The following is a 25,319-nucleotide window of genomic DNA, read 5'->3' as shown; positions in this document are numbered from 1 at the left end:
GTATTTTAAGTGTGAAAAACTGAAGAAAATTAGCTGATCTGTTATTCACCTTGTAGCTTCTCTTCTCTGTGATGAATCTTGGAAGAATAAAACTTTATTGAAAAAATATAGAGGTATTTACAGGATCATGTAAAATGTTCTAGAGGATAGGAAATGCATCAATGGACGTGTTTTTCCACAAAAAAGTGTAATTTGAAAATATAACACTATTATGCGTCATGTTTTAACCATACTACATGACTTGATGAACGATGTGCATTTTGAATATTTATGTGTTTATTCAATCCAAAATGCAGTCAGCGATCCACTGAAAGGATCATGGACGCATGCGGTAATGAGAATTTCAGCTCAAATCTATTCAAATTCAATAATAATGACTTTATGTGTAAATAACACACTGTACAAGAAAGAGCACATAGAACATTTTCTTTTATATTATGTTTTATTTTACTATATTGTGTGTGCTGTGGCCCAGCCAAAAATCACACAAATCAGATTAACATTATAATATTATTACGCAACACAAACACCATCACACACATATCTGGCTGAGGCCTGGATCACTTCCAACCGCTGAAATGCATTGTCAAATTATACCATGATGGAATGCGTTCATTTCTATAGAGAACCAATGTACACATCAATCATTAAACAACATGAAAAAGCACTTTAGACGAGTAATCCTACAGACATGGAACTAAATACGTCCAGCAGTTATTTGATTGGGTATTACATTTCAAACATTTTATATTTTCAATTGTAGATTAAATTGTTGAGTGATTTATGATGGGATGTATTTAAAACAAGTATCTTCAACAGTGTTTCCACATAGACGGGTTAATTCATTCATATGTCGTAGGATGGATAAATTCTTAGGATTAAAAATATCTTGTTTCATCAAAAGCAACACTTCAAAATCATCTGAGATCAGAGAAAGACACTGACGCAGTGACACGTGCGCTCATAAGCTTTCAAAGTCGTGTCCCCACTTTCTGACAGACATTCATTAAAATGTAATAACATGAGGCACTATCAGGGGCAGCTGTCACTCTGACAGGCCCCTCTGCATTAAGTGCATCAATGTCAGAACGGTCATATCTTTCAATGTGACCTGCCTTCAAACATGAAAATATGTTTTGAATCTCATAATCATCATCATTTCTGCTAAAGGTAGAAACATTTTTTATTTGCCTTCCCCCCCGAATAACAGGAGAAACAGCATTTAAGTCTCCAAACGTCATTATCTTGTTTCACCTTGAGCAATAAATGTGCATTATTGGTCAGGCACCTTCCAGCTCCAGCAGGTGGCGCCACAATACAAAGATGCGCCAGGAGAGAGAGCGGGTGCAGGAGCGAGAGAACAGTCTGTCGTTCCCAATAACGCACCTCTTCGTCCTGGCTCTGTGGATACGCACCTGCAGCCTCCTCCTCCTCCTCCTCCCCCTGTCCTCCACCCGGCGTTAGTGCGCAAACCGGCCGGCATGCATTTGGAGAGAAACTGCCCCACCACGCCGGCGCTGGACTCAGCTGGAGAACACAGCCGCCTGCAAACTGATGCTCCATCTGCGGGGATCTAGCGGCAGAGACCGGGTGGATATCGGAGCTGCATCATGGGCGTTGGAGAGAGGCAGAGCCAAAATGAAAGCGGTGTAATTCCACAGACATAGGAAGGGCGGGTTGGGGTGGAGGGAGAACCCGAGTGGCCGTTGGATCAGAGTTGTCCCCGTGCGTAATTTGGGGTTTGGTTGGGGGGGTTTGTTCACGGAATTTCCACAGACACTGTACTTTTTTCCTCCTCCTGTCAATCTCCACTGGAGTTTAAAAAGGATGGAGAAAGGCGCACAGCAGCAGCCACAGCTGTCCAAGAGCGCAGAGAGCGCGGCGGAGGACGTCTCCAAAATACACGACGAGGAGCTGCTGAAGTGGAGCAAGGACGAGCTGGTGCGGCGGCTGCGGAGGGCAGAGGCGGAGAAGAGGGGCGTCATCGTGGAGCACGGCAATCTGATGCGGGAGGTGAACCGGAGGCTCCAGCAGCATCTGAACGAGATACGGAGTTTGAAGGTGAGATGGGTGGGTGGGTGGGTGGGGGGACCCCGGGGAGCCAGGTTGTACCAGGTTCATATACTGAGGCTAGAGTGAGTATCATGATGACGTAGATCTGTACCTGAGACACGAAGCATGATGTCATGCTGCCACATTCACAGTATCAGGTCAGGTCTATGGGCACCAAGTGGTCAGGAATGACAAATCATTAAAGCCGTTGGATACACACAGAATACTTAATAATAAACTTTAAGCAATACTATATTCTAACTGTACATTATACTCTAAACACCTGCACACCAACTTATTTACGACATTATCCTATCAGCCAATCCTGTGGCATCAGAATGTGATCTCGGTGACTCTGACGCGATTGTTAGTTTGAGTCTCAAGCTTCTGATCTCCTGAGATTTTCAGTCTCACAGTTTTTCCTCTAAATGGTGAGAAAAACAAAAAAGCATCCAGTGAGCAGCAGTTGAGTGTTGATGAGACATGTCAGAGGACAATGGTCAGACTGACAGAAAGACGACAGTAACTCAGATAACCACTCTTTACAACTGAGGAGAACAGAGAAGCATCAGAATGAACAACAACCTTGAGCCCACGTCAGGTTCCACTCCTGTCAGCCAGGAACAGAAATGTGAGGCTGCAGTGACACCGACTCACCAACACTGGACAGTTGAAGACTGAAAAATGTAGCCTGGTCTGATGACTGTGGATTTCTGATGAGGCTGCAGGTGTAGAGTCACAGTCTGGAGTCTACATCATGAATCCATGGAGTCCACCTGCCTTGTGTCAACAGTCCAGACTGCTGCTGCTGGTGTGATGATGTGGGGAATGTTTTCTTGACAAACTTTGGGACCTTCATATCAATCAATGATGGTTTAAATGTCACAGTCTGAGTATTGTTGCTGACCATGTTTTAATAAATAGTTTATTAGCACACATTGCAAAATGTGCTGGTTCCAGCTTCTTCGCTGTGAGGATCTGATTACTTTTTCAGTTAAATGCCACCTTCTTGAGAAATTGTGATGGAGTTTTTTTTTTAACCAATTAACTGAGAAGTTAATGATAGTAATCAATTTTCATAGATAAAATATCATTATTTCTTATTTATGAATTAAAAGTTACTTTTGCTTGATAATTGGAATCACTACTTATTTATTTAAATATTTGAATTGTTTCTCAATTGACTAATGGACTAATTATTTTATCTCTACAAGACACACACACATACACTCATGCAAATGACGGCATTTTTGATCTAATTCAAGAAATAGGCATGTGCATGTAATCTGTCACTCTGCTGTGGGTGTGTGTATGTGTGTGTGTGTGTCCTTTCTAAACCAGGACGTGAACCAGAAACTGCAGGAGGACAACCAGGAGCTGCGTGACCTGTGCTGCTTCCTGGATGACGACCGGCAGAAGGGGAAGCGGGTGTTGCGTGAGTGGCAGCGTCTGGGCCGCTACAGCGCCGGACTGATGAAGAAGGAGGTGGCTATTTACCTGCAGAAGCTGAAGGAGCTGGAGCAGCGGCAGGTGGAGATCATTCGGGAGAACCAGGAGTTCAAAGAGGTGTGCCTCATGCTGGAGGAGGAGAGGGCTGCGGTTGTGGCTGAGGCAGGAGGTGGTGGTGCAGGTGGGCAGGTTGGCGCCGGCTGCAGGAGTTCTATCGACAGTCAGAGCAGCTTGTCTCAGCTGGGTGGAGGTGTCCCAGCGGCTGGCCTCTTGCGAGACGTTGGTGATGGGAGCAGCACCTCAAGTGCGGGAAGCACAAATAGCCCAGACAACCCCCACCACAAATCCCCTACTCCGGGCTCTACTGCCAGCCCCGGATCTGGGCCGAGATGTGTTTCCTCAGAGCAACCCAACAAACCAGGAGGTGTGTGTGAATCAACAGGCAGGAGGAACAGCTCCACTTCAGAGTACCACACCTTCCCCCAGTCCTGCCGACCACGTGGAGGGTCCCTCACTAACCTGGACCCTAACAGGCTTTGGGGACATAGCCCGGAGAAACACATCAAGTCTCCCACAAGGGTACCAGTTGACTCCCACCTCAAAACCTACAGCTCTGACCTATATGCCCAGAAACAACTGCTACTGTCAGGGCAGGCATCAGCAGGCTGTGAGAAAGGTTCAGCCAAGTCCAGCCCAGAGCTGAGTCAGAGACATCGGCAGGTTAACATAGGGGGGGCAAGCCGTGGGAGTCCTGAGGCCAAGCAGCCAGCAATGGGGACGCCTGAGCACCTGCGGAAAGGGCGGGTGGTTGTGGGGAGTCCCGAGTCTACACGGCACCACTACCACTGTCAGCACAGCCCCGGGGTGGAGCACAGCAAGGGGAGGTATAACAGTGGCTCCCCCAGAAGGGACGGTGGTCAGAGGAGGGCAGTGGGGGAGGAGATGTCCCCTCACCACCAGAGTCTGTACAACGGTAGGCACAGGGTAACTTTTATCTTGTATTTCAACTCATATTCTATTCAATATCATTGATTAAATTGACATAAAGTGACATATTGGTTTGACATGTTGAATGTGAAGCTCGTACTGTTCATAATAGCGGCTATTTAGCATAACTAGCACTGTTAGCGTAGCTGTACCGCTCTGTGTGTAGCCCATAAAAATAAGGTGAAGCCATGCTTTTTTAACAGCACTTTTGTGAGCCAGTGACAGGTGTGTTGGCAATGTTTGTTCTTAAAAACATCACAGTACAGAAAAGGGGCAAAGATTGGCATGTCCACATGGATGTCAAGTCTAAAATTCAATATTCAAAATTATAGGCCTTAAAGTCTAAAATATGTTAAAGTATTACATACAAGGTCTTATAGATTTAGGTATGTTCTGTTGACGTTCATTTAATGCTACCTCTATTGCATTAAACATTTTGAATGTAACATTTGTACTTGCTAAAAGTTAAATAATGTTTAAGGTATTAGGAAATTTATATATTTTTAATTTGATTTCAAATGTCATACTAAATATTCTTTAGAATTAAGATAATTGCTCTTTGAAAGGCTGTACTTGTAAGATTATGGTCTAATATTATCATTATACCAGTGGTTGAAATAATATTATTTATAGCAATCATTTCTGGGACAAAATATCGTCCAACAAATGTTTTTATTCTGACAGGCTTACCTTTTAATAATGCACCAAGTTAGAGGTTTTCTTCAGTTCAGTTTACAGCTTTAGTTCTCTGAGAATTTCTGTCATATCCAGGAAAAATTGGTATTGCACAATGAAATATCCTTAACTGAATCGAATCTGAAATCTAATCGATCTGGGAAATCAGTGGCGATACCCAGGCCTAGTTAAGAAATAACCCATATATATGGAAACCTTTCAAGAAAAGTTGTAATAGGTGTATTATTGAGGTGCCAAAAGGCGCAGTGAAAAGTTCTGGGTGCACCTAAATTATGTGCTGGTGCACCTTAATGAAAAAGTTAGGCGCACCAGTGCAACCAATGTAAAAGGTTAGTGTGGAGGAGCCCTGTGTACTGTTTATAAAACCAGAGGTCCCTGTGGCCTGTAAATAATTAGCTATAAAGACATTCAGCTGTAGTTTCTATTAGCTTACTCTACTTTGCATCTAATCTTGTCCTCCAAACTATTCAAAATGGCTTCTTCTCTCAGCGTGCAGCTGTTTGCTAACATCACATTAAAAATGTCCACACAGACTCAAACTATGGGTTCACATACTGTCTGTCTTTGGCTCAGACATCAGACTTATTGGAAAGACAAGGTCAAATTCACCCACACAAAGTGTCAAGCGCTCACACATGGAAGCCAGACACACACACAAACAAACACACAGCTCATGTGAATTCACTGGCAGCGGCAATAGTGTTGAGAGTGTGAGGGAGATATATATTCGACTGTGTTTGTTTGTCAGTAGTGGAGTGTTGGTGATGCAACTGTCAAGGGTGTATGGGTTACATAGGTACACTAGAGGTGTTCAGGGGCACCACACACACACCTTTGGGAAATGGAATTCAGAGACAATATTGATGGATAAAGAGATTTTATTGTGTGAATGCTTGTGTGTGTGTGTGTGTGTGTGTGTGTGTGTGTGTGTGTGTGTGTGTGTGTGTGTGTGTGTGTGTGTGTGTGAGAGAGAGAGCGAGAGAGAGACGTCTCAAAGCTGCCCACTCATTATAATTAGCTCACATTTGATAGCTGCTCAACTCCTCTAAAATCTTTAGTCATTTATTCCACGTGCACGCCATACAAGGCTGCTTTCTGATGGCAGTGTACACGTGTTGTGCTTTGAAATGGCGCAGTACAGGGGACGTGAATACATTTGCTGCTTGGCTTTTAAACTCAAACTAATTTAACTAACATTAAATACAACAAAGCGATCCCTCTTGGAGTTTCTTCTACAGTTGTTTCTCTCTGTGCATGTGTTTCGAAGCATTTTCTTTGAGTGTTGTTGAATTCATGTGTCCAGGGACATAACTTGGTGTACAAGTTGTTAGGTCCAGAGGCCGGTACCCGAGGCCCCCCCCCCCCCCCCCCCAGATTTGAAAATGAATAATAAATGCATAATTTACTCAACACACATTTAATAAATTTAACATCTATAGCAGATTAAATTCCTGATTTTCTCCCCAGCTCAACCATAGAACGTACATAAAGATGTCGATGTATTTTCTCCCACTATCCAGAAGTGAGGCTCAGTTATCCTGGATATGAACACTGCCATCTTGCGAAATTGGAGCCGAAGAACAATAGCGTTTAGTGGAAGGAGCTGCAGTAGCAAGGTCCTGCCTGACACAAAAGCTTGATCAATCGCTAGTAGGTTTTTTTTAAAGCATCAAGTTACTAATTAAAATCAATCTTACCAGAAATCTTTTTTACATTATCACCTGTACTGCAGCCAGCCACCAGGTCGCGATCAAAACACTTTGGCTTCACTTTTGGGGAGCTGTCATGTCGTCAGTTTTAGTACAGTCTATGCGCTCAACTATGTTCTGAAGTGATCACTTTAAGGTCCAGGAAAAAAAATGGTAATTGGTGCATTCCATTTGCTTACAATTGAATTTAATTGTGCTCCCTACTATACAAAAAAAGTAGTGGAAGATGATAGAAAGCACTGAGATTCTGCTACCAAGTTGCATTTCCGATCGGTGCTTAAAAAGGTGAGGATATGAGCTAATGAGTTGGGCCCCTTTTTGTGGCACAGAGGACATGTTTGATCACTACACTCTGCACAGTGGCTGTCAAGCTTTTCTCCGTGCAGCCCGTCTGAGGCCTGTCTTGGTCTAATAAAGAATAATCACATACGTACAGCAGCTGCCAATTAGAATTGTCCAGCAAAAATGTACCGTGTGTAGTGCATACCTGCATATAGCAGCCTGGTTTAGCCTGTTCATGGCAGAGAAGTCTCTTTCACAAACACTAGTCAATGCAATGGCAGGGAGTCGAGCCAGATTTGGATAGACAGATGCCAGCTCCGTCATCACCTCCAACTGTGACTTGTCCTCGTAGGATAAAGCACAAATACTAATAAGATTTTTCATAAAGGCGAGATTTTTCATCCAACAACTCATACTGAAGAATTTAATCAAACATTTATTTGCTACTGCTACTCACCTTGAAAGTACCTTGGGCAACATACACCTTGACACTGGCCCTTTCCTTGAGCATGGTGGCTAATTTTCTAGCAAGCAGTTTTACATTTTCAATACATATGCTTCTTCCCTCTTTAGAGCTGCTGGATTGAGTACATCAAATGCAGCTATAATCTTCATCTCCGGGAATCTCCTCTGCAGGCGCTTAGATGCTGAGTAAAGTACGGCCCCAAGGGGTGTGTGTGATCAAAATGAGAGTCAAAAGCACACTTTGGGTTCACACACCCAAGTCAATAAAATAAATAAATATTGATTTAAAATGTAATTTTGTTTAAATTGTCAAATAGTCGTCTTCATTTGTCTAAAATTACCACAGACAGGAGTGTGGATGAGACAGACAGTCCTGCACTTTGTGTATTTAGCATCTACTCGGACCCCCTCCCTACAGCTTGGTGCAGTTCATAAAGTGCTTCATTCATTCAATAAAAGTTTGTCCCTGGAAATATATGTTATGATATATATATATATATATAGCATATACATATATGTTTTATTTTTTTAACCACACCTTATACTGATAACAGGATGTACTGACACATTAGACTGTGACTCACTCCACATATTTCTGCTTGAACTGGACAGGCATTGATTTTTTGTGTCTGAACCCACCATAAGCCCAAAGCTGTCCGTACCTTGTCATGCAGTTTTTGTTGCCATGGTCACAGTTTGCCAGTTTACCCAGATTATACATGCGGGCATCATCAAAAGTAACCGTTTCATACAGAGTATTGTTGCCCGTGGTTTGTAGCCAACGTAACCAATCTGACCCAATCCCAAATGTGTTTGTGTGTATGTATTGTAAAGTTGGTGTGTGTACAGTGCTTTCTTTTGTGCACTAAGGGTCAGATATGGTGTTGACTGCAACAGATGGCCGTCATGCATGTTCGTGTGTATAAAGCTGTGTGTGTGTGTGTGTGTGTGTGTGTGTGTGTGTGTGTGTGTGTGTGTGTGTGTGTGTGTGTGTGTGTGTGTGTGTGTGTGTCAGTGGCCAAGGTGTAAGTGAAATCACAGCAGTTTTTGTTGAGCTCAGATGGCCGGAGCTCACATTATTGTGCATAGGCAGAAAGTATCTAAAGTACACACACACACACACAGATAGAGACAGTCATCTAGTTTCTGTCAAGGGAGCATATAATGCATTACATTGCTGCTGCTATAAATAAACATAAGCCACATTCGTCTGAATACCTGCAGCTTTGGGGCTGTCACTTAAATAAACTAAACACATTTGACCATTTAAACTACTAAAGCAGATCTGGCACTTAAAATGTCACATAGCATGATACCATCACCAGTTTCCACATCATGATAGAGACATTAGCGTTATTAACACAAACATTTGGACAGGATGGTTTTACTGCACTAGACAGGGAGAAGGCTGTGTTCCTTCAATGCAAATTCACTAAGAGGGATTTATAGTTGTGCTTTCCAGAGGTGGGACAAAGTCCTTGTTTTGCACATCACAAATAGGCTGTGACTATGAAGTTCCAACTCAAGTCCAAGTCATGTCAATAGGAGCCATTCATTTTCATTTTTTAAACACAATTACCACTACAGATGATCATAAGTTACATTAGGTTACTATATTAGGCTGGGCTTCATTTGCAATTCATGAAATCTGAATCAAGTTTTGAATTTCTTATTAAATCCATTCGTCAGTGTGGGAAGTCAGAGTGAGTTATAAGACGAGAAGAGGTAATGAAGGCCTTTTACAGTGAACATGCTGTCTTCTAACCCAAATATATCAATGGATACAATTTAGATGAAGAGAAGTGCAATCATATTACACTTTTCCAACACACTATATAACAGAAGTTGTAACTATGGTAAGTGATACGATGTGCTGTGCCTGTGCAGAGTTGACAGTGGTAAAAATCACTCACTCATCACAACAACTGTCTCATGTGCCATCCTCTGTTCAGAAAAAAGTTACCCAAACATGTTTTCATGTTTATGAGAATCAAATGTGGAGATTTTCCGTACCTCAAAATGATCTAGTACTGCCATCAGCCATAATGATTCCATTTTCATATGAATGGCTGTATTTGCAAATGGGTGGGCCATCAACAGCTGCTTTTTGACTCTGAAACTTAAATGTGCATGTCATTCCCCTCATAGCTTTTCAAATTAAATTCACGTTCTCACTTTCTAACTACATTTATTTAAATTCATTGAGGCGGATGTTTGTCTATTTATGTGTCCGCGAAAAAAAACTTCAGGAAAATTCCAGTTTTATCCCATCAGAATCTATAGGTTCAGTAGTGGCAAGAGACTCTGGATCCAGACAGCAAAGCAAAAACCATTGAGAGACACCAGTCTAGTGTATCGAGGTGACATAACTGTGTAGCTGTCCTCTGTGACTCAACCTGTCTAGGACCTGCAAGAAATGTGGTTTCTTAGAAACAGTGTCACTGGGAAAGATGTCTGTGCTGCTCCTGACTTCAGTCGTATTCAGCGCCGACAGATCTCAAAGAAGTTGTAGGGGCGTGCCGGAATAAAAATTTGTATCAGACAGCTCAGCCCTGAAATGACCTAAAATATACAGAAACACCTTTCATCAGGAAGAAAACGTCCCAGCATACCTTTGACCAATCAATGTCAAGTCTGGGCCTGTGTTACCCACATTCACTTCCACTGCACTGATGAGAGTGATACAGGCCGTAGAGCTGTGATTCCTCAAATAATAGACAATCAAATTTTATAAGGGATTGCAAATATAAGTAGAACACTAAACTGAGCTAAAAGGAATTGCGCTGTTACACTGAAGAGGTGCTTCACAGACAATTGACCACCAGAAAAATGGCAACACTTTACTCTTACATATCACTCTGCCTCACAATGGGTCATCAAAAAACACATCACTTGATCAGACTGACACGAAGGTTGCAACAGTACAACGTCATCATGGAATAAAGGAAGGGTAAAATAAACAATGCTCCTGATGACCACTACATTTTAATGTTAGATGCTGGCTCTACTCTAATAACCTACTGTAAATGGGAATAGTCATGTGATGGGAAGAACCACATACACCATAAAACAAGTCATTAATAGCCAGCTGTAGGGAACAAAACGGTATAGTTGGATTTTGTTATTCTTGACGATAAAGCACATCACTAAAAATCTCAGTTCCACAGATTCTCTAGAGCTATGATGAAAACATACTTATCAAAGGCTTTATTTAATATTTGACTAGAACATTTGTTGGTTGTGGTTGACTGAATGCAGATAATCAAATGAGTATAATAAGATGCTCGAGCATCCATGACTCAGGCATTCAAATATGTTAAAAGATCCTATATACCACGTTCTGCTTCTGAGCACACTCTTTTTAATCGAGTGACGGTACCATTGATCCTGGAGCAGTGATTAACAGAAGATTTGCAAATTGATCTCAGGGGGTCAAGTATATCTAGTGTTACCCAACATAGATTGTTACAACTGTTGACCAGGAGATCAATAGCAGCTGATTCATCATTTAAAGTACAGCAGTGTTGGATGTGCTAAGGATTAATGCGGGTGGTTAGCACTTGAGGTCTGAGCCACACACACCTAATTTTTACTCAGAGCCAAGTGTAAAAATAATGGTCAAAATGTGCCCATGTTGTGTGTAGGGGCTGAAATGATGTGATGTTTAAAAACTCCACTTGTTTAGCCTTCTGCTTTTGCTTATTAACATCAGACCAAGTTGTTGCACCATCTCCATTGTGTCTACATCTGTTGTATCTGTAAACATTCTCCTTATGTCCGTGATGCATCCCAATTTCAAAATTGGTTAGGTTTTCAAAACTCCAGAGCCCAGCTTAACCTCTAAAAGAAAAGAAGTGAAGTACAGAAAAGTGAAAAGAGTGCTAGTTTTCTTAAAGACTGTCTGTATTTCAAATAGACTGCCCCAAGCCACTAAGAACTGAGGAAGGCTGCTGATTCGTGGAGAAGGTTTGAATGGAAGTTGGTCTACCCTCTGTCTGTCGTTCTTTTCCTGGGCTGGATCTACCGAGAGTATTCATTTGTGGTGTTAACATGCATGGTATGTTAGCATGAAAGCCGCTTTATTTTGCATACCAATTGGAAACTGGGATTGGCTGTTGTCTTCATGTTATGTTACGTTATGAACGCAATAAGTGCTAAGCACACCGACCATCAAGCAATACAGCAACACATACATATGAGTGCTCAATTGCAAAGGTCCATAAACAGTGGAAACAGTATTGTTGATGGTTCCCTAGTATTAGTTGCAGCAATTTTACCTTAATTTGTGATTTTCCATTTTTGGGGTCAAACCCAAAATGATTCATTTTCTTTTGCCAACCTTCCTCTCATGATATTCTCCTGTCAAACAGGAGTTTTAGCAGTGAGCCAGCAATATGTTGGGTTGAAAGGGGATGGTCAAGATTAGTCATGAAATCAACCCTAATCCTAATCCTGGTCATAATTCACCAGGAATAGGAGATTGTGCTTCTCATGCAGCAATTCCTGATGGCAGACACAAAGCAGAGACTAAAGATGAGAGGCTATTTTTGAATGTTGCAGTTTGTGGCTGTAGATAAAGCAATGAAGTCTCATTCATGGACTGGATCCTCTGATGTCTGGATTGTTACCCTGAATACATCATAAAATCATCTCATAAAGGCTCCTCAAAAGGGAAGGGAGTCTTTTTTGTCTCAGTTTAGAGGAGACAATCACTGCACTCTAAATTATTTAAGCATTCAGCTCATCCCCATCAACTCAAACGGTTGCAAACAGAATTTGACCTGGTAGGGCTGATAAATCTCCATTGTAAAATGTGGACACCATGCTTCAACCTCTTTGCTTTTCATTTTCAGTCTGCACATTTAGATCTTCCCAGTGCACTTTTTATCGTGTGTCTGTCATGTGTTGAAGTTAAATTTACATGTCTACCATGTGGGTGTTCCTTCTGGCATCCCGAAGTCGTCTGTTTGGATTAAGGTCCAACAAGGCAGAACTGAGGGAGTTCACTGGCTCTTATCCCGGTCTGGATTCCCTGGGGGAGTGGTTGGAAGGGACACTCGTGACCCCGAATGCCAGCTAAGTCCCTGCAGTCTGTTCTCCTAGTTAGTGACAACTGTCATATTTGTGTGAGAGTTCGATAGAAAACTGGAATTGTGATTTGGTGTGTATCACTATGGTGCTGTAAGTGTGGGCATCCTTATTATTAAAGCAACAGAGACAGGATATGTCAATCCAACTCCACAACTGAGACACTTGGATTGAATCTGACTTAACGCAGTCTGTGGGACAACTACAAAATTAATGTGACACATATCGACAGGCAGATGTAGGTGTGTGTGCGTGTGTGTGTGTGTGTGTGTGTGTGTGTGTGTCTGTGTGTGTGTGTGTGTGTGTGTGTGTGTGTCTGTGTGTGTGTGTGTGTGTGTGTGTGTGTGTGTGTGTGTGTGTGTGTGTGTGTGTCTGTGTTTGAAAAAATATGTCAAAACAGCTTTGTGGCAAGCTGAAGGTTGCCGTGTCTTTCATTAAAACACAAAACAGTGTTTTTATCAAGATGCATACAGTACATATACATACAGTACAGAGTTAAATTAGACACAGCAGAACTACACATTTAAAGGGCATTTAAAGGCATTGACAAAGTCATTTGATGAAAATATTAATTTACCATTCATGTGAACATGCTGTTTAGTGAAATTAAACTTAAAACTTGTAGCTCTGTCAGCTAAAACCTGTTGGTTGCTTTTTAAAATTATATACCCATGACTGTTTTTAATTGATTCCTGAAATGTGGTTCATAGGTATGTTTAAATCGGGGCTGAAATATTGTAGTGCCATTTCACATTGCTGCTATGAACAATCTCCACAGTCTCAGAGCATGTAAGACATGCTGTTTTTGAACTGCCCAGTGAACACACCATATGAAGTACATTTTCTTACTTTTCTCTGACTCCCTTCTCATCGTCCACAATGCTAATCCAAATTCACAGATTCGATTGGCTAAGTGGCATCATGTGGGATGATTTACAGCACAGGCAACTGATCTGTGACTTTCATGGGTCACTAAACGACTAGCTGCGCTCGTTAAAATGGAAAAGTTCTGTCAAATTTTGATTTTATCGGTCTTAGGTCCAGGTCGGAATAGATTTTTGCCTCATCCTTACTGAGTCATGTGTCCATTATTATTCCTTTTTTCTTTTGTTTATCTGTCAGCTTCTTCATTTCCTTTCACATCTCTTGTGTGCTGGAACCCACCGTAACTGATATGAAATTCGAATGTGTTTGAGTCTGTCTAGCGTAAGCAAAGCATGTAGTTGCTTTCGGAGGAGACTACCTGGTATCATTCTTTGTGCATTATATATTGCAATTGTAAGTAGTGTTATTTGTCTTTGTGAACACCCTGCAGAGGCAGTTGCTTTGTGCTATGTAATGAATTTACTACGTGGGTGTATTCTCCAGGCTGCACAAGTAATGATGCTACAGTTTCCTGCTTGAGATTTGCTATTCATGTGTGTGTTTGTATGAATGAAATACAGTAGTAAAGGAAAGCAGCTTGTCAAGCGCAGGTTGTGACCAAGAAGGATTAATAAGAGCAAGAGAGAGAGGGGTTGATGTACAGTATCCTCTGTGGAGTCCAGTCTGCAATACCGTGCACTTTCTCAAACTGCTGCATAAAATATACCATTATGCATGTGTCAGCTGCTTTGTGTAAAGGTTTAAGTAGCACTGTGGTTTGGTCTGAACCAATTCAACCTGCTAGTATTTCATATTGTCTCTCTTAAAGCCAAGGTTTGTGTGTATGCATGTGTGTTTGTCTGTGTGTGAGTGTGTGTGTTTATCAGAGTCTGTTTGTGGCTACTTCATGGTAAGATGTGGTTACTGCTGTATGATTCTAACTAGAACATTTGGAATAAAAAAATCTGTTTGTCCCAAGTATGACAAAGAAGGCGAAAGGCATTTCACTGCTTAGAACTAATGTGTTTTAAATGGAATAGTGGGACTGAAGCACTGAAAGTAACAAAATAGTCCATTTGCTCAGCTCCAAATCATGGGGTAGATTTCCAGTGTCCAGCTTTTATTCCCTAATAGTCAAACCCTCAAACCCAACACAAAACACACACTTCCATGAACTAAGATGTAAAAGCTTAAACGTGGTAACCTTATCATACTATTACAGTTGGCAGAGCATTTTACTCATTCAGCAGACACTCCTATCTTGCGACTTGCAACTGTGGGAGAGCACTAAAGCGCCAATACAGCAGGAGAACTTGAAGTTGTCAGGATTCAGACTGACAAGGGACTGAATGTGCAGATACACCAAACAAGGAAGTAGAGTGCAATAAAGATTTATTTCAAACAAACTGTGTATATACATATTTATGTATGTGATAACTTATTGACATCAACCCAAACGTACTGAACTATTGTGTAAGGGTCAATAGTGCAGGGGGTATCCAGTGACCTGAGGAACAAGGGGAAGAGTCCAGTGAGGGAAATCCAGTGAAGCAGCTCAGAGGGATTGTACAGAGGTAACCCAGGAGACAGTGTGGCTGAGGGAGCTGGCTGAGCGTGACTGACTGAACTGGGTAGGTACAAAAAGATCCATAAAAAGGCTGGCAAGAGAAGTAAAACAAAGTTCTGTCAACGAAGTGGTGGTCAGACTAGAGCTTATATTCTGAGGCAGGTGACTAGATGACTGAGAAACAGGTGCATGGCCTGATAGCAGGGAGGTGCAGGAACTGAAGGTCATGCCCATCCAGCAGGACACACTGTCAGAGAATATGAACCTGACAACCATAAATCCAACTGAAGAAAGTACTCAGTGCTAAATATGTTCAATAAGACACTGTGTGTGAAATCAGGTTTAATAGTGCACTAAAATAAGTGCAAGTTAGGCATGTTAGGGTAATAGAGGTGTTACGAGAGGAAGTACTCTAGGATAAGATGACTTTTCAAGAGGTTCTTGATGATAGAGGGGCACCCCAACACTGACAACATTTGGCAGCTTGTTCTTATATCTGGAAGCCAAAAACAGTCTAGACTGTAACTACCTTGTGTGTAGGGATGCCAGTGCCAGACAATGTTCCCTGGAAGAATGGCCATTCATGTTGATGGGTGCCGACCCAGAAGCTGTTGTAAGCTTTAGTGACTTGAATTTGATTCTGGCAGCCATGGGTAGCCTCTGGGGGTTGATGAGCAGCAGAGCGACAAGTGCCCTTTTGGGCTGATTGAAGACCAGATGTGCCAGAATTTCACTGTGCATGAAGGGAGGCTCACAAGAAGGACAGTGCAGTAGTTGAGGCGAGAGATAAGCATGGCCTGCACCAAGAGCTGTGTGTCATACTGAGTCAGGTAAGGCCTGAATTAGTGTCCGTATGCAACATTTTCTGTGCAAGGTTGTCACTGTCATTAACAGTAATGTATTATGAGCGTTCATACCTTGCCACCTCATCATTAAAGAAACATTTCAAGATTTTGGGGAACAACAGTCGATCCATCTGCCCAGTGCCTCTCTGTGGTGTTTCTGGCTATAGCAAAGGTTGCCAACAACAATGGCACTGAATCTGGCAAGCTCACTGTGATAGCAAGACTCCAGGAAGCTGCACACAGTCACTACAGTGGGCTGTTGTTAGCCAATAAATAATTACAGCACATGTACTGTACAGCCCCCTAAAAAAACAAATTGTTCTTTATGATTTTATTTTTGAAATATGCAATAAACAAGGGAGGTACATTACGGAAATCAGTAGGCTTTAAAGATGTTGGGAGATATTTTATTTATCCCTGCTTATCGTCTTTATGCTAAACTAAGCTCATCACATCCAGTCTGCAATTACAGCACATAGCTCCCTTTAAAACCACAAACTGTCATTTTCATATTTTTGGATTATAATAGCAAGATAGGCTACATGAGTAAATTGGTGTGTTTCAGAGTTGTTTTAGGCATACAGTGTTTCTTAACTGTGGACAGAGCAAATCTCTGTCCTCTGGTTCCAAGGCTTTTTTCTAAGAGAATTGACTCCAGCTCAATGGACTAGTTAACACTCTAACATGGGAGTGGTATCAACCCTCTAATTTCACCCTCAGAAGCAGAGTGAATTAGTAAATTAGTAAAGTCTCAAACTAGCCCCTAATTTGAAATAAAAACCTACCATAAGCCAAGTGTAAATCCAAGGACTTCATTACCCAGAAATCACATAAGGTTACACGTCATCCAGATTTAGTTAACTGATTATTATTTGCTTTTCTATTATGCATGTAAAATTTGGTTAGTCGTGTCCTGTGGATGGATTATATTCCCAATACTAACCGTAATAGATAACAGAGTGAATTTAATGTACATTGTCTTAATTAGCTGAAATTGGACAATGTATCCTCTATAGTCCCACATTAAATGTTGCTGTGTGATAGAACGAGTGAATTGTTACATAAGTGCAAAATCTGTGAACCCCCCCCCCCCCCCCCCCCCCCCCCAACACACACAAACACACACGCACACACATGGGTCCAGATGAACAAATGTAAGCACACATACACGTGACAATGGTGACGGTCAGGGAGGTCAGGGGAGGTCTCTGGCGCAGTCCAGCTGAAGTTGACAGCTTGTGTGGACATGTGCATATATACAGGCTGTGTGTGTGTGTGTGTGTGTGTGTGTGTGTGTGTGTGTGTGTGTGTGTGTGTGTGTGTGTGTGTGTGTGTGTGATCAGAGGTCCTGTGTTAAGGACAGGCCTGCTAACTAGGCCAACAGCTGCTTCCCTGGCAATTCATCTTCACTCAGCTTTGAAGCCCTTTTTCCCTGTTATTACAACACAGGAACATTTTGCATATTCATGGAGCTCTCTTTGTAGAACACTGACCATCACACACACCTACACATGCCACATTTGCACGGACACACACACAGACATTTATTTAAAATCCCTTTGTAGAGGCGTACTCGTAGCAAAACACGTGTCCAGGTGTTGGCTAAAAGCCTGCTTGAAGTGTTACCAGTTCAAATGAATGTGTCATAGTCACCTTGTGTATGTGTGTGTGGGTGGTTATGGTTGTGTAACAGAAATTAGGATTAATTTAAATTCAGAAAAGCTGCCACTCTGTCCGTCAACCACATATTGTGTGTGTGCGCTCTTTGATGGCAGACAGAAGACCAGCTCTCGTCTGTTCAAAGGGATCATCAGTTTCTGTTCTCTTGATTCCATCTTTTTACAAAAACAACAACAAAAATGAGATTGCAGAATCAAATGCTGGAAAACATTTAGATACATGTATACACACGTTCACAAAACACACAGACCATTCGTCTTTTCCTCCTTTCTGACACATGCTTTTCTTCCTTCGTCCATCACTCTCTCTGACACACACATGCATTGAAGCGAGACAGAGCTCACAGCTGTGAACCAGCCCAGAGGCCTGTCCTCGCTCTCTCTGACAGCCTGGACCTCTGAAACACAACCAGAGGCAAAAGCAGGTCAACGGAGGAACGAGGGCAGTGAGAGTGCATGAGTGCATGAGAAACTAAAGCTGAGAGTGCAGTGGACTAGCACAGGTTGATCCAGCAAACTGTCCGAATTTACTCTATATTTAGAATATATGCAGAGTTGTTCATTTGCAACAAATGACCACAGTCAGTGGTGTGCTTCAGTGACGGCTCCCCAGCTATTTGCAGCAGGGCATGTTCTCTGCAGTGGCCTGTTTTCGCTGGTGCACCCTGCCACTGTGTCTGGTCAGAAGCACCTGTGACATATGGCAGAAGGAGTGACACATCATTCCTGTTATCTGGAGAATCTCTGAGCAAGACATGCACACTGGCACTACGACACTACAATATTATTCTGAGAAAGGTAACTGTACAGCACAGAGCGTAGTGTATACCCCTTCATGTTCATTTAACAGAAGGTTGGCGGTGCAATCCCAGTCTTCCCCATTCCGCATTCTGAAGTGTCCTTGGGTGCTGCACATAGATTCATTGTATGAATGGGTGAGCGGCAAAAACTGTACTGTGTTTGAGTGGTCATCAAGACTAGAAACGTGCTGCATAAATACAGACCAAAAAACGTCTTTAAGATAAAGTTACATACATTTATATAATATTGTAACAGGATCATTTATATTATATGATATTATTTAGTAAAATAATATAGACCCATTCTCAGTTTCTTAATAAGATGCAACAGACTCTCTGCCGATTTACATGTCAATATTAATTTAAACCAAGCAATTAATACAATAGTTAATATGTTAAATGTTTTTGTAAATGTATGTACAAAGCCCTGTTGGGTTTTTTTTCAGTGAAGAGCTGAAAAATTGTTTTTGTTTGTCTGCAAGAGGCGAACCTGTCAACAACCTCTGAAAGTTGCAATGATCCAACATTTTCACTCACGCCGACCTGATGGGTACAACACATATTGTGAAGAAATGCCCCATTGTGGCTGTTCAGGATTAGCCATGTAGGAGCTTGAGTACATCATCGAGCAGCTTTAACATCATTGTACAAATCCAAACGACTTTCCTCTTCACGTTCACGTTTAGATCGTTTTCTATCAATAAATCAGCATCCACCCGCTATTTAAATTCCACTGCCTTTGTGTAGTTATGTGTCTGGTAGACAGTGAAAATAATGGGTGTGGCCGGCTCAATTCCCACTCTACTGCCACAGCATCCAGCCGTAAGTGTGTTGCATCCAGTTCTCCTTGTCAACATACAGCAGCAGACCTTCCCTTTTTCTTTGACAGTTCATTTTTTCAATCACTGTAGCGTAGAGCAGCCTATCCATGTTTGTAAGTGACTGTGAAGCCCCTCGCTTACCTGAATATACATGAATTTCAAAAAGAGGTTTAGCAGCCATGACAGATTCAGACAGACTGCCATCTTGTGTCTATGTCACAAAAAGACAGGAAACAAGAAGATGATGGGTAAGAGGAAGTGTTGCCAGTGGCTAGAACAGCTCACCGTGAGGAAATACACTTGTCACTTTAAATGTGTTAGCTGCAACATTGCCTAGACTACAGTGCACCCACACATTTGACTTTGAGTGCTGCCATTAGTTCATTGGTTATTTCTGTTGATTTCTTTGCAGCTCTGATATCTGCTGGCTGCTGCACCAATTCCTGTAGGAGTGTAAAACTTTGGGACAGGTGAGTCTCACACATGCCCACATACATATGTTATAGTTGTAAGGACACTAGCTGAAGATGCCTTCTCTAGTCCATTACTCTAACCTTAAAGGGATTTTAAGAGATGTTTGAGTCCACAAGACACTTTTGGAGTTTAAGGGGTAAACTTAGTTGGACTAGCCACTGACCTCAATTGTATTGGATTCTGCTGCAACAAAGTTTACCCCTGAAACTCCAAAAGTGTTTTGTGGACCCCTTAATCAGCACAGTGAGGGGAAGATAATGAGTGAATTTCCATTTTTCTTTGAACTATCCCTTTAACCATTGCAAACAAATGCCTAACCCTAACCTAACTATAACCTCAAGTCCTAAATATTGGTCCTATGAAGTATGAGGACTGGCCAAAATCTTAAAATGTCAAACCAAAAATTTGTCACAGAACCTTAGAAGGACATGTATACAAACAAACACACAAATCCTTGTCTTACCATATTAGTGAGGAGCGATAATTGACATAATGCATTCCCTAGCCCCTTATGCCAAGCTTAACATCACAGCTGAATGCCTAACCCTAAACCTAGCCATCACCAAAACCTAAATCTATCCCTTGAATTAAATCTGAATACTAATTCCCCTTGCTCTAGCCGTGCTTTTTACAATGCTAAATGTATAATTCAGGTAGAGTAATGAGAATAAGAAGGCTGACTCTAAAAATAACAGAATCAGTCTTAAAGCCCTTGGAATCCTGCATATCGTGGCAAGCTAGGGTTCATTAATGGCAAGAATTCACCAAGATAACCTTTTCTCTGTGAGCAGGATTTTTTATTTTCAGTAAAAAGACAATTATTTCACAATTTTTTATATAACTGACTGCATATTTCTCATAGTGACATGGATTTTCCATACTATATTAAAGCCAATTCACAAAAACAAAATTAGTTGCCCAGTAGAGGAAAAAAGAGACCTGCCAATACTGAATTCAAAGTACTATCATTAGATTCCATAATGAGGTCAAACAGTTTCACTTTTTCAGAGGAATTAATGTTGCCAAAAACAATTAACTTTCCAATCACAGCTCATGGACTAGGACCATGGGTAGAATATATTTGTGTTGTGAAGTGATTTTGAATTCATTACATATTTTCCAAGTTCACCTTCAGATAAGGGCGGCAATCTAAGACCTAACTGTTTGTCCATCGTCAAAGAAGTCTGATGAATTGTTTGATGTCTTGAAAGCGGGGTCTTGGCTCAGGCTGGGTTCAGCCGGGGAACAGAACTGCTGACAGTGGATAATGTTGGGTGATGGAAAAAGCACTATGAGGAGCTGAACCCATCCAACTCCTCTTCTGTTGATGAGGAAGAGTCTGTGGGTGGTACGACAGAGGTATGGGGTACTGGGGCCACTAGAGACCATCAAGGTCCTCGTATAACCAGACACAGAGCTTTGTCCACAAAGAGCTAAGAGCTGTGTGGCACAAAGTCAAACATGTTAACAATGAATTTTGTACTCAACCAAGTTTGCCCATTGTCTTTTTCTGATACCCATGAATATCAATATGGAGGTTCAGTCGGGGTGAGGGAAGTTTACAGATTGGGAACCTCAGAATTGATTACCTGCTCTTTGCAGATGATGTTGGCATCATCGGATCTTGACCTTCAGCATGTGGTCAAGCAATCAGAGCAGACTTATCCCTGGGGTATTTTAGCATTCAGTCACTTTGTTTTGGAACCAATTATTGTTGGACAGCCAACATTAAAACAGTAAAACAATATCCTCGATGTCTTAATTGCTAGAAAAGGTGATGCTGACCTGCTCACAGCAAATCTATTATAATATAATCTTTTCATGACTTTCAGTCAAGTTTCTGATTCAAACCATAATGAGTGTCACTATTGACCAATTCATTTTAAAAACACGTTCGCAGTGATGAAAAAGACCAATCTGGAGCATCATTTCAACTTAGCACATGCTACCTCGGATGAGTGACAAGGACAAATCAAGTAGGCAATCATTGGTGGAGTTTGTGTGCCCAACATGCAGCTTTCACAAGACCACATTCTGAAAGAGACAAGTGCGAATTGTTGTTTGTCTCTTCATGGTGGCCCTGTGACAGAGGGTGTAGCCCGGCTCTCTACAGCTCCTCCTGTGACCCTCAAAAGAAAAATTGGTATAGAAAATGAATGGATGGAATGGAATGGACGTTGAATACATGCCCTCACCTAATTTCACTTTTTGGTAAATCATTAACTGCATTCCTCTTCAAGAAGTTGTGAACAGGATTCTGTTTTTCTTTCCTAACTTAATTTCTGTTGTGTGTATGTTTACTATAATAGGTGAGCAGAGATACTGTTGGATACCTTTAATGAACTGATGTTTCAGCTTTAGCTGGAGTAAAAGTTCTCTTTCTCTGCCAGTTGTTTGCATTTCATTTGGGCAGGTTATAATACCCTCTGCTGGAACACTGAAATGCAATACAGCTTTTGACTTTGTTTAGTGTTTTGATGTGAATGTGGAATGAAGAATTCATATCAGAGTAAAAAACAATAGCAAATTCGATTTGGAATTACAAAGTGCAAAATAATTGTCATTTAACATTTTTATTTAACTATGAAAGCAAATGCATACACAAATCCAATATGAATAACAAAGTGTATTGTTTTTCACTTTATTTGCATGTTAGGTTTTTCATTCAGGCATCGACTATCTTGCATAGGGGGTTGGGTGGGTTGGGTTAATATTTAATGATGAAGTGGTTCTTACTGGGTGAATAAATCAGCTTCAATCTTTACCTGGAGATGAGACATCCCTGTATTCTGCTGAGTACAGGCTCCACACACACACACACACACACACACACACACACACACACAGAGATACGTATAGTAAATACACACAGATACATGTAGCCACATGCAGTAATTGCAATGTTTCCCTCATGTCTTTCAGCCTTGATGCCTCCTGACCATGATATGCCTCGTCATCAGATGCTGCTGTGACAACCCCCCCTGCCGACCTCCCTCTCGAGGGAGAAAACAAGTTATTATTGAGTTATTGGATGGAGGGAAGAGCAGATCGATACATAACAAGATGGATATATGACATGGAATTCAAAATTAGGCAATGAAGGGCAAGGGGGCCGATGTAACAAGATGACAAAGTGGAAAAACACAGGAAACACTTGAACACTCTCTCTGCCCTGTCTGCTGCTGCTATGCATTTCCTGTGGACCACCAGACTGAATGTCACTGCATGGAATGAGCAGAGGCTCATCCCTTGCAAAGAGAAGAAAGGTAAAAAGAAAGATGAGATTTTTTTGTGTTGCCAACAAAATAGTCCTACCTCTTTGGAAAGACAGAGACCTTTGGATCAAAGAAGAAACATGCCGTGTAATTTCTCCTGCTAACATTGGAGGTTACAGCCTCCACCCTACACAATCACAGTGCCAGAGTATTTTAAACTCAACAACATGTAGCTAACTTTATCAACTACTTAATAAAAGTAATTGTGTATCTGGAACTGAAGCACAAAAGGATTTACAGAGTAATTTTAACTTCAAGAAAGAATGAAAGATAAATTATTACAACCTGTAATTGCTGAGATCTGGGAACACAGCAAAAACACAAGGCAAGACACACAAGAGATCAGACTGGTTGTAACCAAGCCATTTAGCTAGATTATTTAAACCATGTTATATCAAGGTTAAAAAAATGAAAAACTGGAAATCAGTACATCTGAAATGATAGAAATATGCACATGAAACTTGTGTTCAAACTACTACAGTACTACACATTCTGAAACATTTTTGGAGGGTTTTTTTTGCAATTTATTGAGTACTCCCATCACAGTGGTGAAATGCATATTGAAATGTTTTTTTATTTTCCAACCGTTTGATAAGTGCATCTAATTTATGACCAGCAGTCATATTTTGAAAAACTTGCCTATACAACAAAACATTTGCACATTTGCTATTTCTATATCCACAGCTCATGGATAAAACAAGAGAAGAGAGAGATTTACATGTTGAAATGCAGGTGACAAGCCCTGCGTGTATTTTTGTGAAACCAGCACACCTCCAACACGTCAGAGAAAACAACACCTTTCATCTTGTCATCTTGTTTTATGGTAAACCATTTGTGAATGGTCCCATTTCTCAGTTGTATTAAAACTACCTCTCCACTCTACATGCTCTACTTCATGTGTACAGAGACTGACCCCCGTAATGACAGCTGATGTGGATACTCTTTAAGTCACATCACCTGCGATGGTCAGTGATTCGCAGCACAAGGTAATATGAGGACCATGTGTGCATGGCTTCCCTGATCCCTTGTTTTCCATGAGTTAAAACAGTCAAATGTGTGTATATCTTGACATTTTTTGGTGAATAGTTTTGCGATGTCTAACACCCACAGCTCTAGTCCCTTAATGGAATGTGAGCTAGTCCCCAGGATGTGATCTGTTAAGTTGTGGGTAATTCAGGAAAAATGGTCGCCTTTTGGCTTTCTGTGTCAGCATGTTGGATCTTGGAGGGCTGAATATTGCCACTGCATGTATCTCTCTCACTCACTCACTCACACACACACACACACAGTACTGTGTACTGCAAAATGTATTTTTTTTGTAGACCACTCCTGTTTGGGCTCTGGTATACCATGAGAAGATGGTCATGATGATTCAAGAAATGGCTGCCTATGAGATATTGGGAATGATCAAACAGGGCTGTGAACAGTGTGTCTCAACAGCCTCACAGCTTGGGACACACCTGCTCATTGCTGTGGCATCAGGTGACTGGATGTCCCATTTGGAGGCCAAATGGCTTCGTAGAACTCAATCGATGTAGTGAAACTCACTGTGCAAGAGGGGTCTGACTGCAGAGATCAACATCGACAACGTGAAAATTCTCATGAGCCTCTACATGGTGGCCTCAAATAGCCCCAGATTATCTGTTTTTTGTTAACTTCATGATGCCTCAGGAGCTCCCTGTTTGGTAGGTCCTCCTGCACCAGGCTCATGGGACTGTTTTTCATCCTTTTCCCCAGGGGTTTAAGCTTTGGGCCTCACCCATGAGTGGGCTGAGTTCCTAGACATGGGTTTTCCCTAATCTGTGGTTTGCACTCTGCAGAGAGCCCAGCCACTTTATAAATCACAGTCCACCTGGAAACGTTCATAATATAATAATAATTAAATTCAGAGACAACTGTGATGTCTATAAAATGTATAGATCCTCGGTCGATCTGTGTGATACTGGACTCAGTTTAACACAAAGACCACAGATCACATATCTATAGAACCTATATCAGCTGATGAGTCATCGTCATGGGAAAAAATATATCTTTGTGATCACGGAACCCTCGTTTCCTCCTCATCCTTCCATTCGCATGCATCCATCACGCAGCATTACGCACGAGTGTCACCACAGTATTTATATATATATATATATATATAGAGCAATCGGACCGATTACTTCACACATCAGTGGATCTTAACCTCCACTATGGGAAATTATTTGGAAATAGAAGTTTGAAAGTGAATAGTTTTGTGTGAGTGATCTACTGTGAGCTCTGTGCA

At 41.5% G+C, this 25,319-nt stretch overlaps 1 protein-coding gene across 2 annotated transcripts; it reads left to right on the top strand.

Moving 5' to 3' along the window:
- Positions 1–1,335: 1,335 nt before the first annotated feature.
- LOC117775596 (coiled-coil domain-containing protein 85A-like) lies at positions 1,336–24,473 on the top strand. Of its 2 annotated transcripts, XR_004616294.1 has the most exons (5): positions 1,336–2,061; positions 3,394–4,474; positions 19,717–19,774; positions 22,701–23,044; positions 23,738–24,473. XR_004616294.1 is itself a non-coding variant. In XM_034608914.1 (4 exons), the coding sequence occupies exons 1-4, from the start codon at positions 1,828–1,830 to the stop codon at positions 22,714–22,716; spliced, it is 1,389 nt and encodes a 462-aa protein (XP_034464805.1). In that variant the 5' UTR covers positions 1,336–1,827; the 3' UTR covers positions 22,717–23,374. The 2 variants fall into 2 exon arrangements, 1 of the variants encoding a protein (XP_034464805.1); XM_034608914.1 differs by lacking the exon at positions 23,738–24,473 and having other exon boundaries at positions 22,701–23,374.
- Positions 24,474–25,319: the final 846 nt, after the last annotated feature.

The sequence above is a fragment of the Hippoglossus hippoglossus genome, chromosome 15 (genome assembly GCF_009819705.1).
Source record: "Hippoglossus hippoglossus isolate fHipHip1 chromosome 15, fHipHip1.pri, whole genome shotgun sequence".
NCBI lineage: Eukaryota > Metazoa > Chordata > Actinopteri > Pleuronectiformes > Pleuronectidae > Hippoglossus > Hippoglossus hippoglossus.
This window is presented reverse-complemented; position numbering and strand designations above follow the sequence as displayed.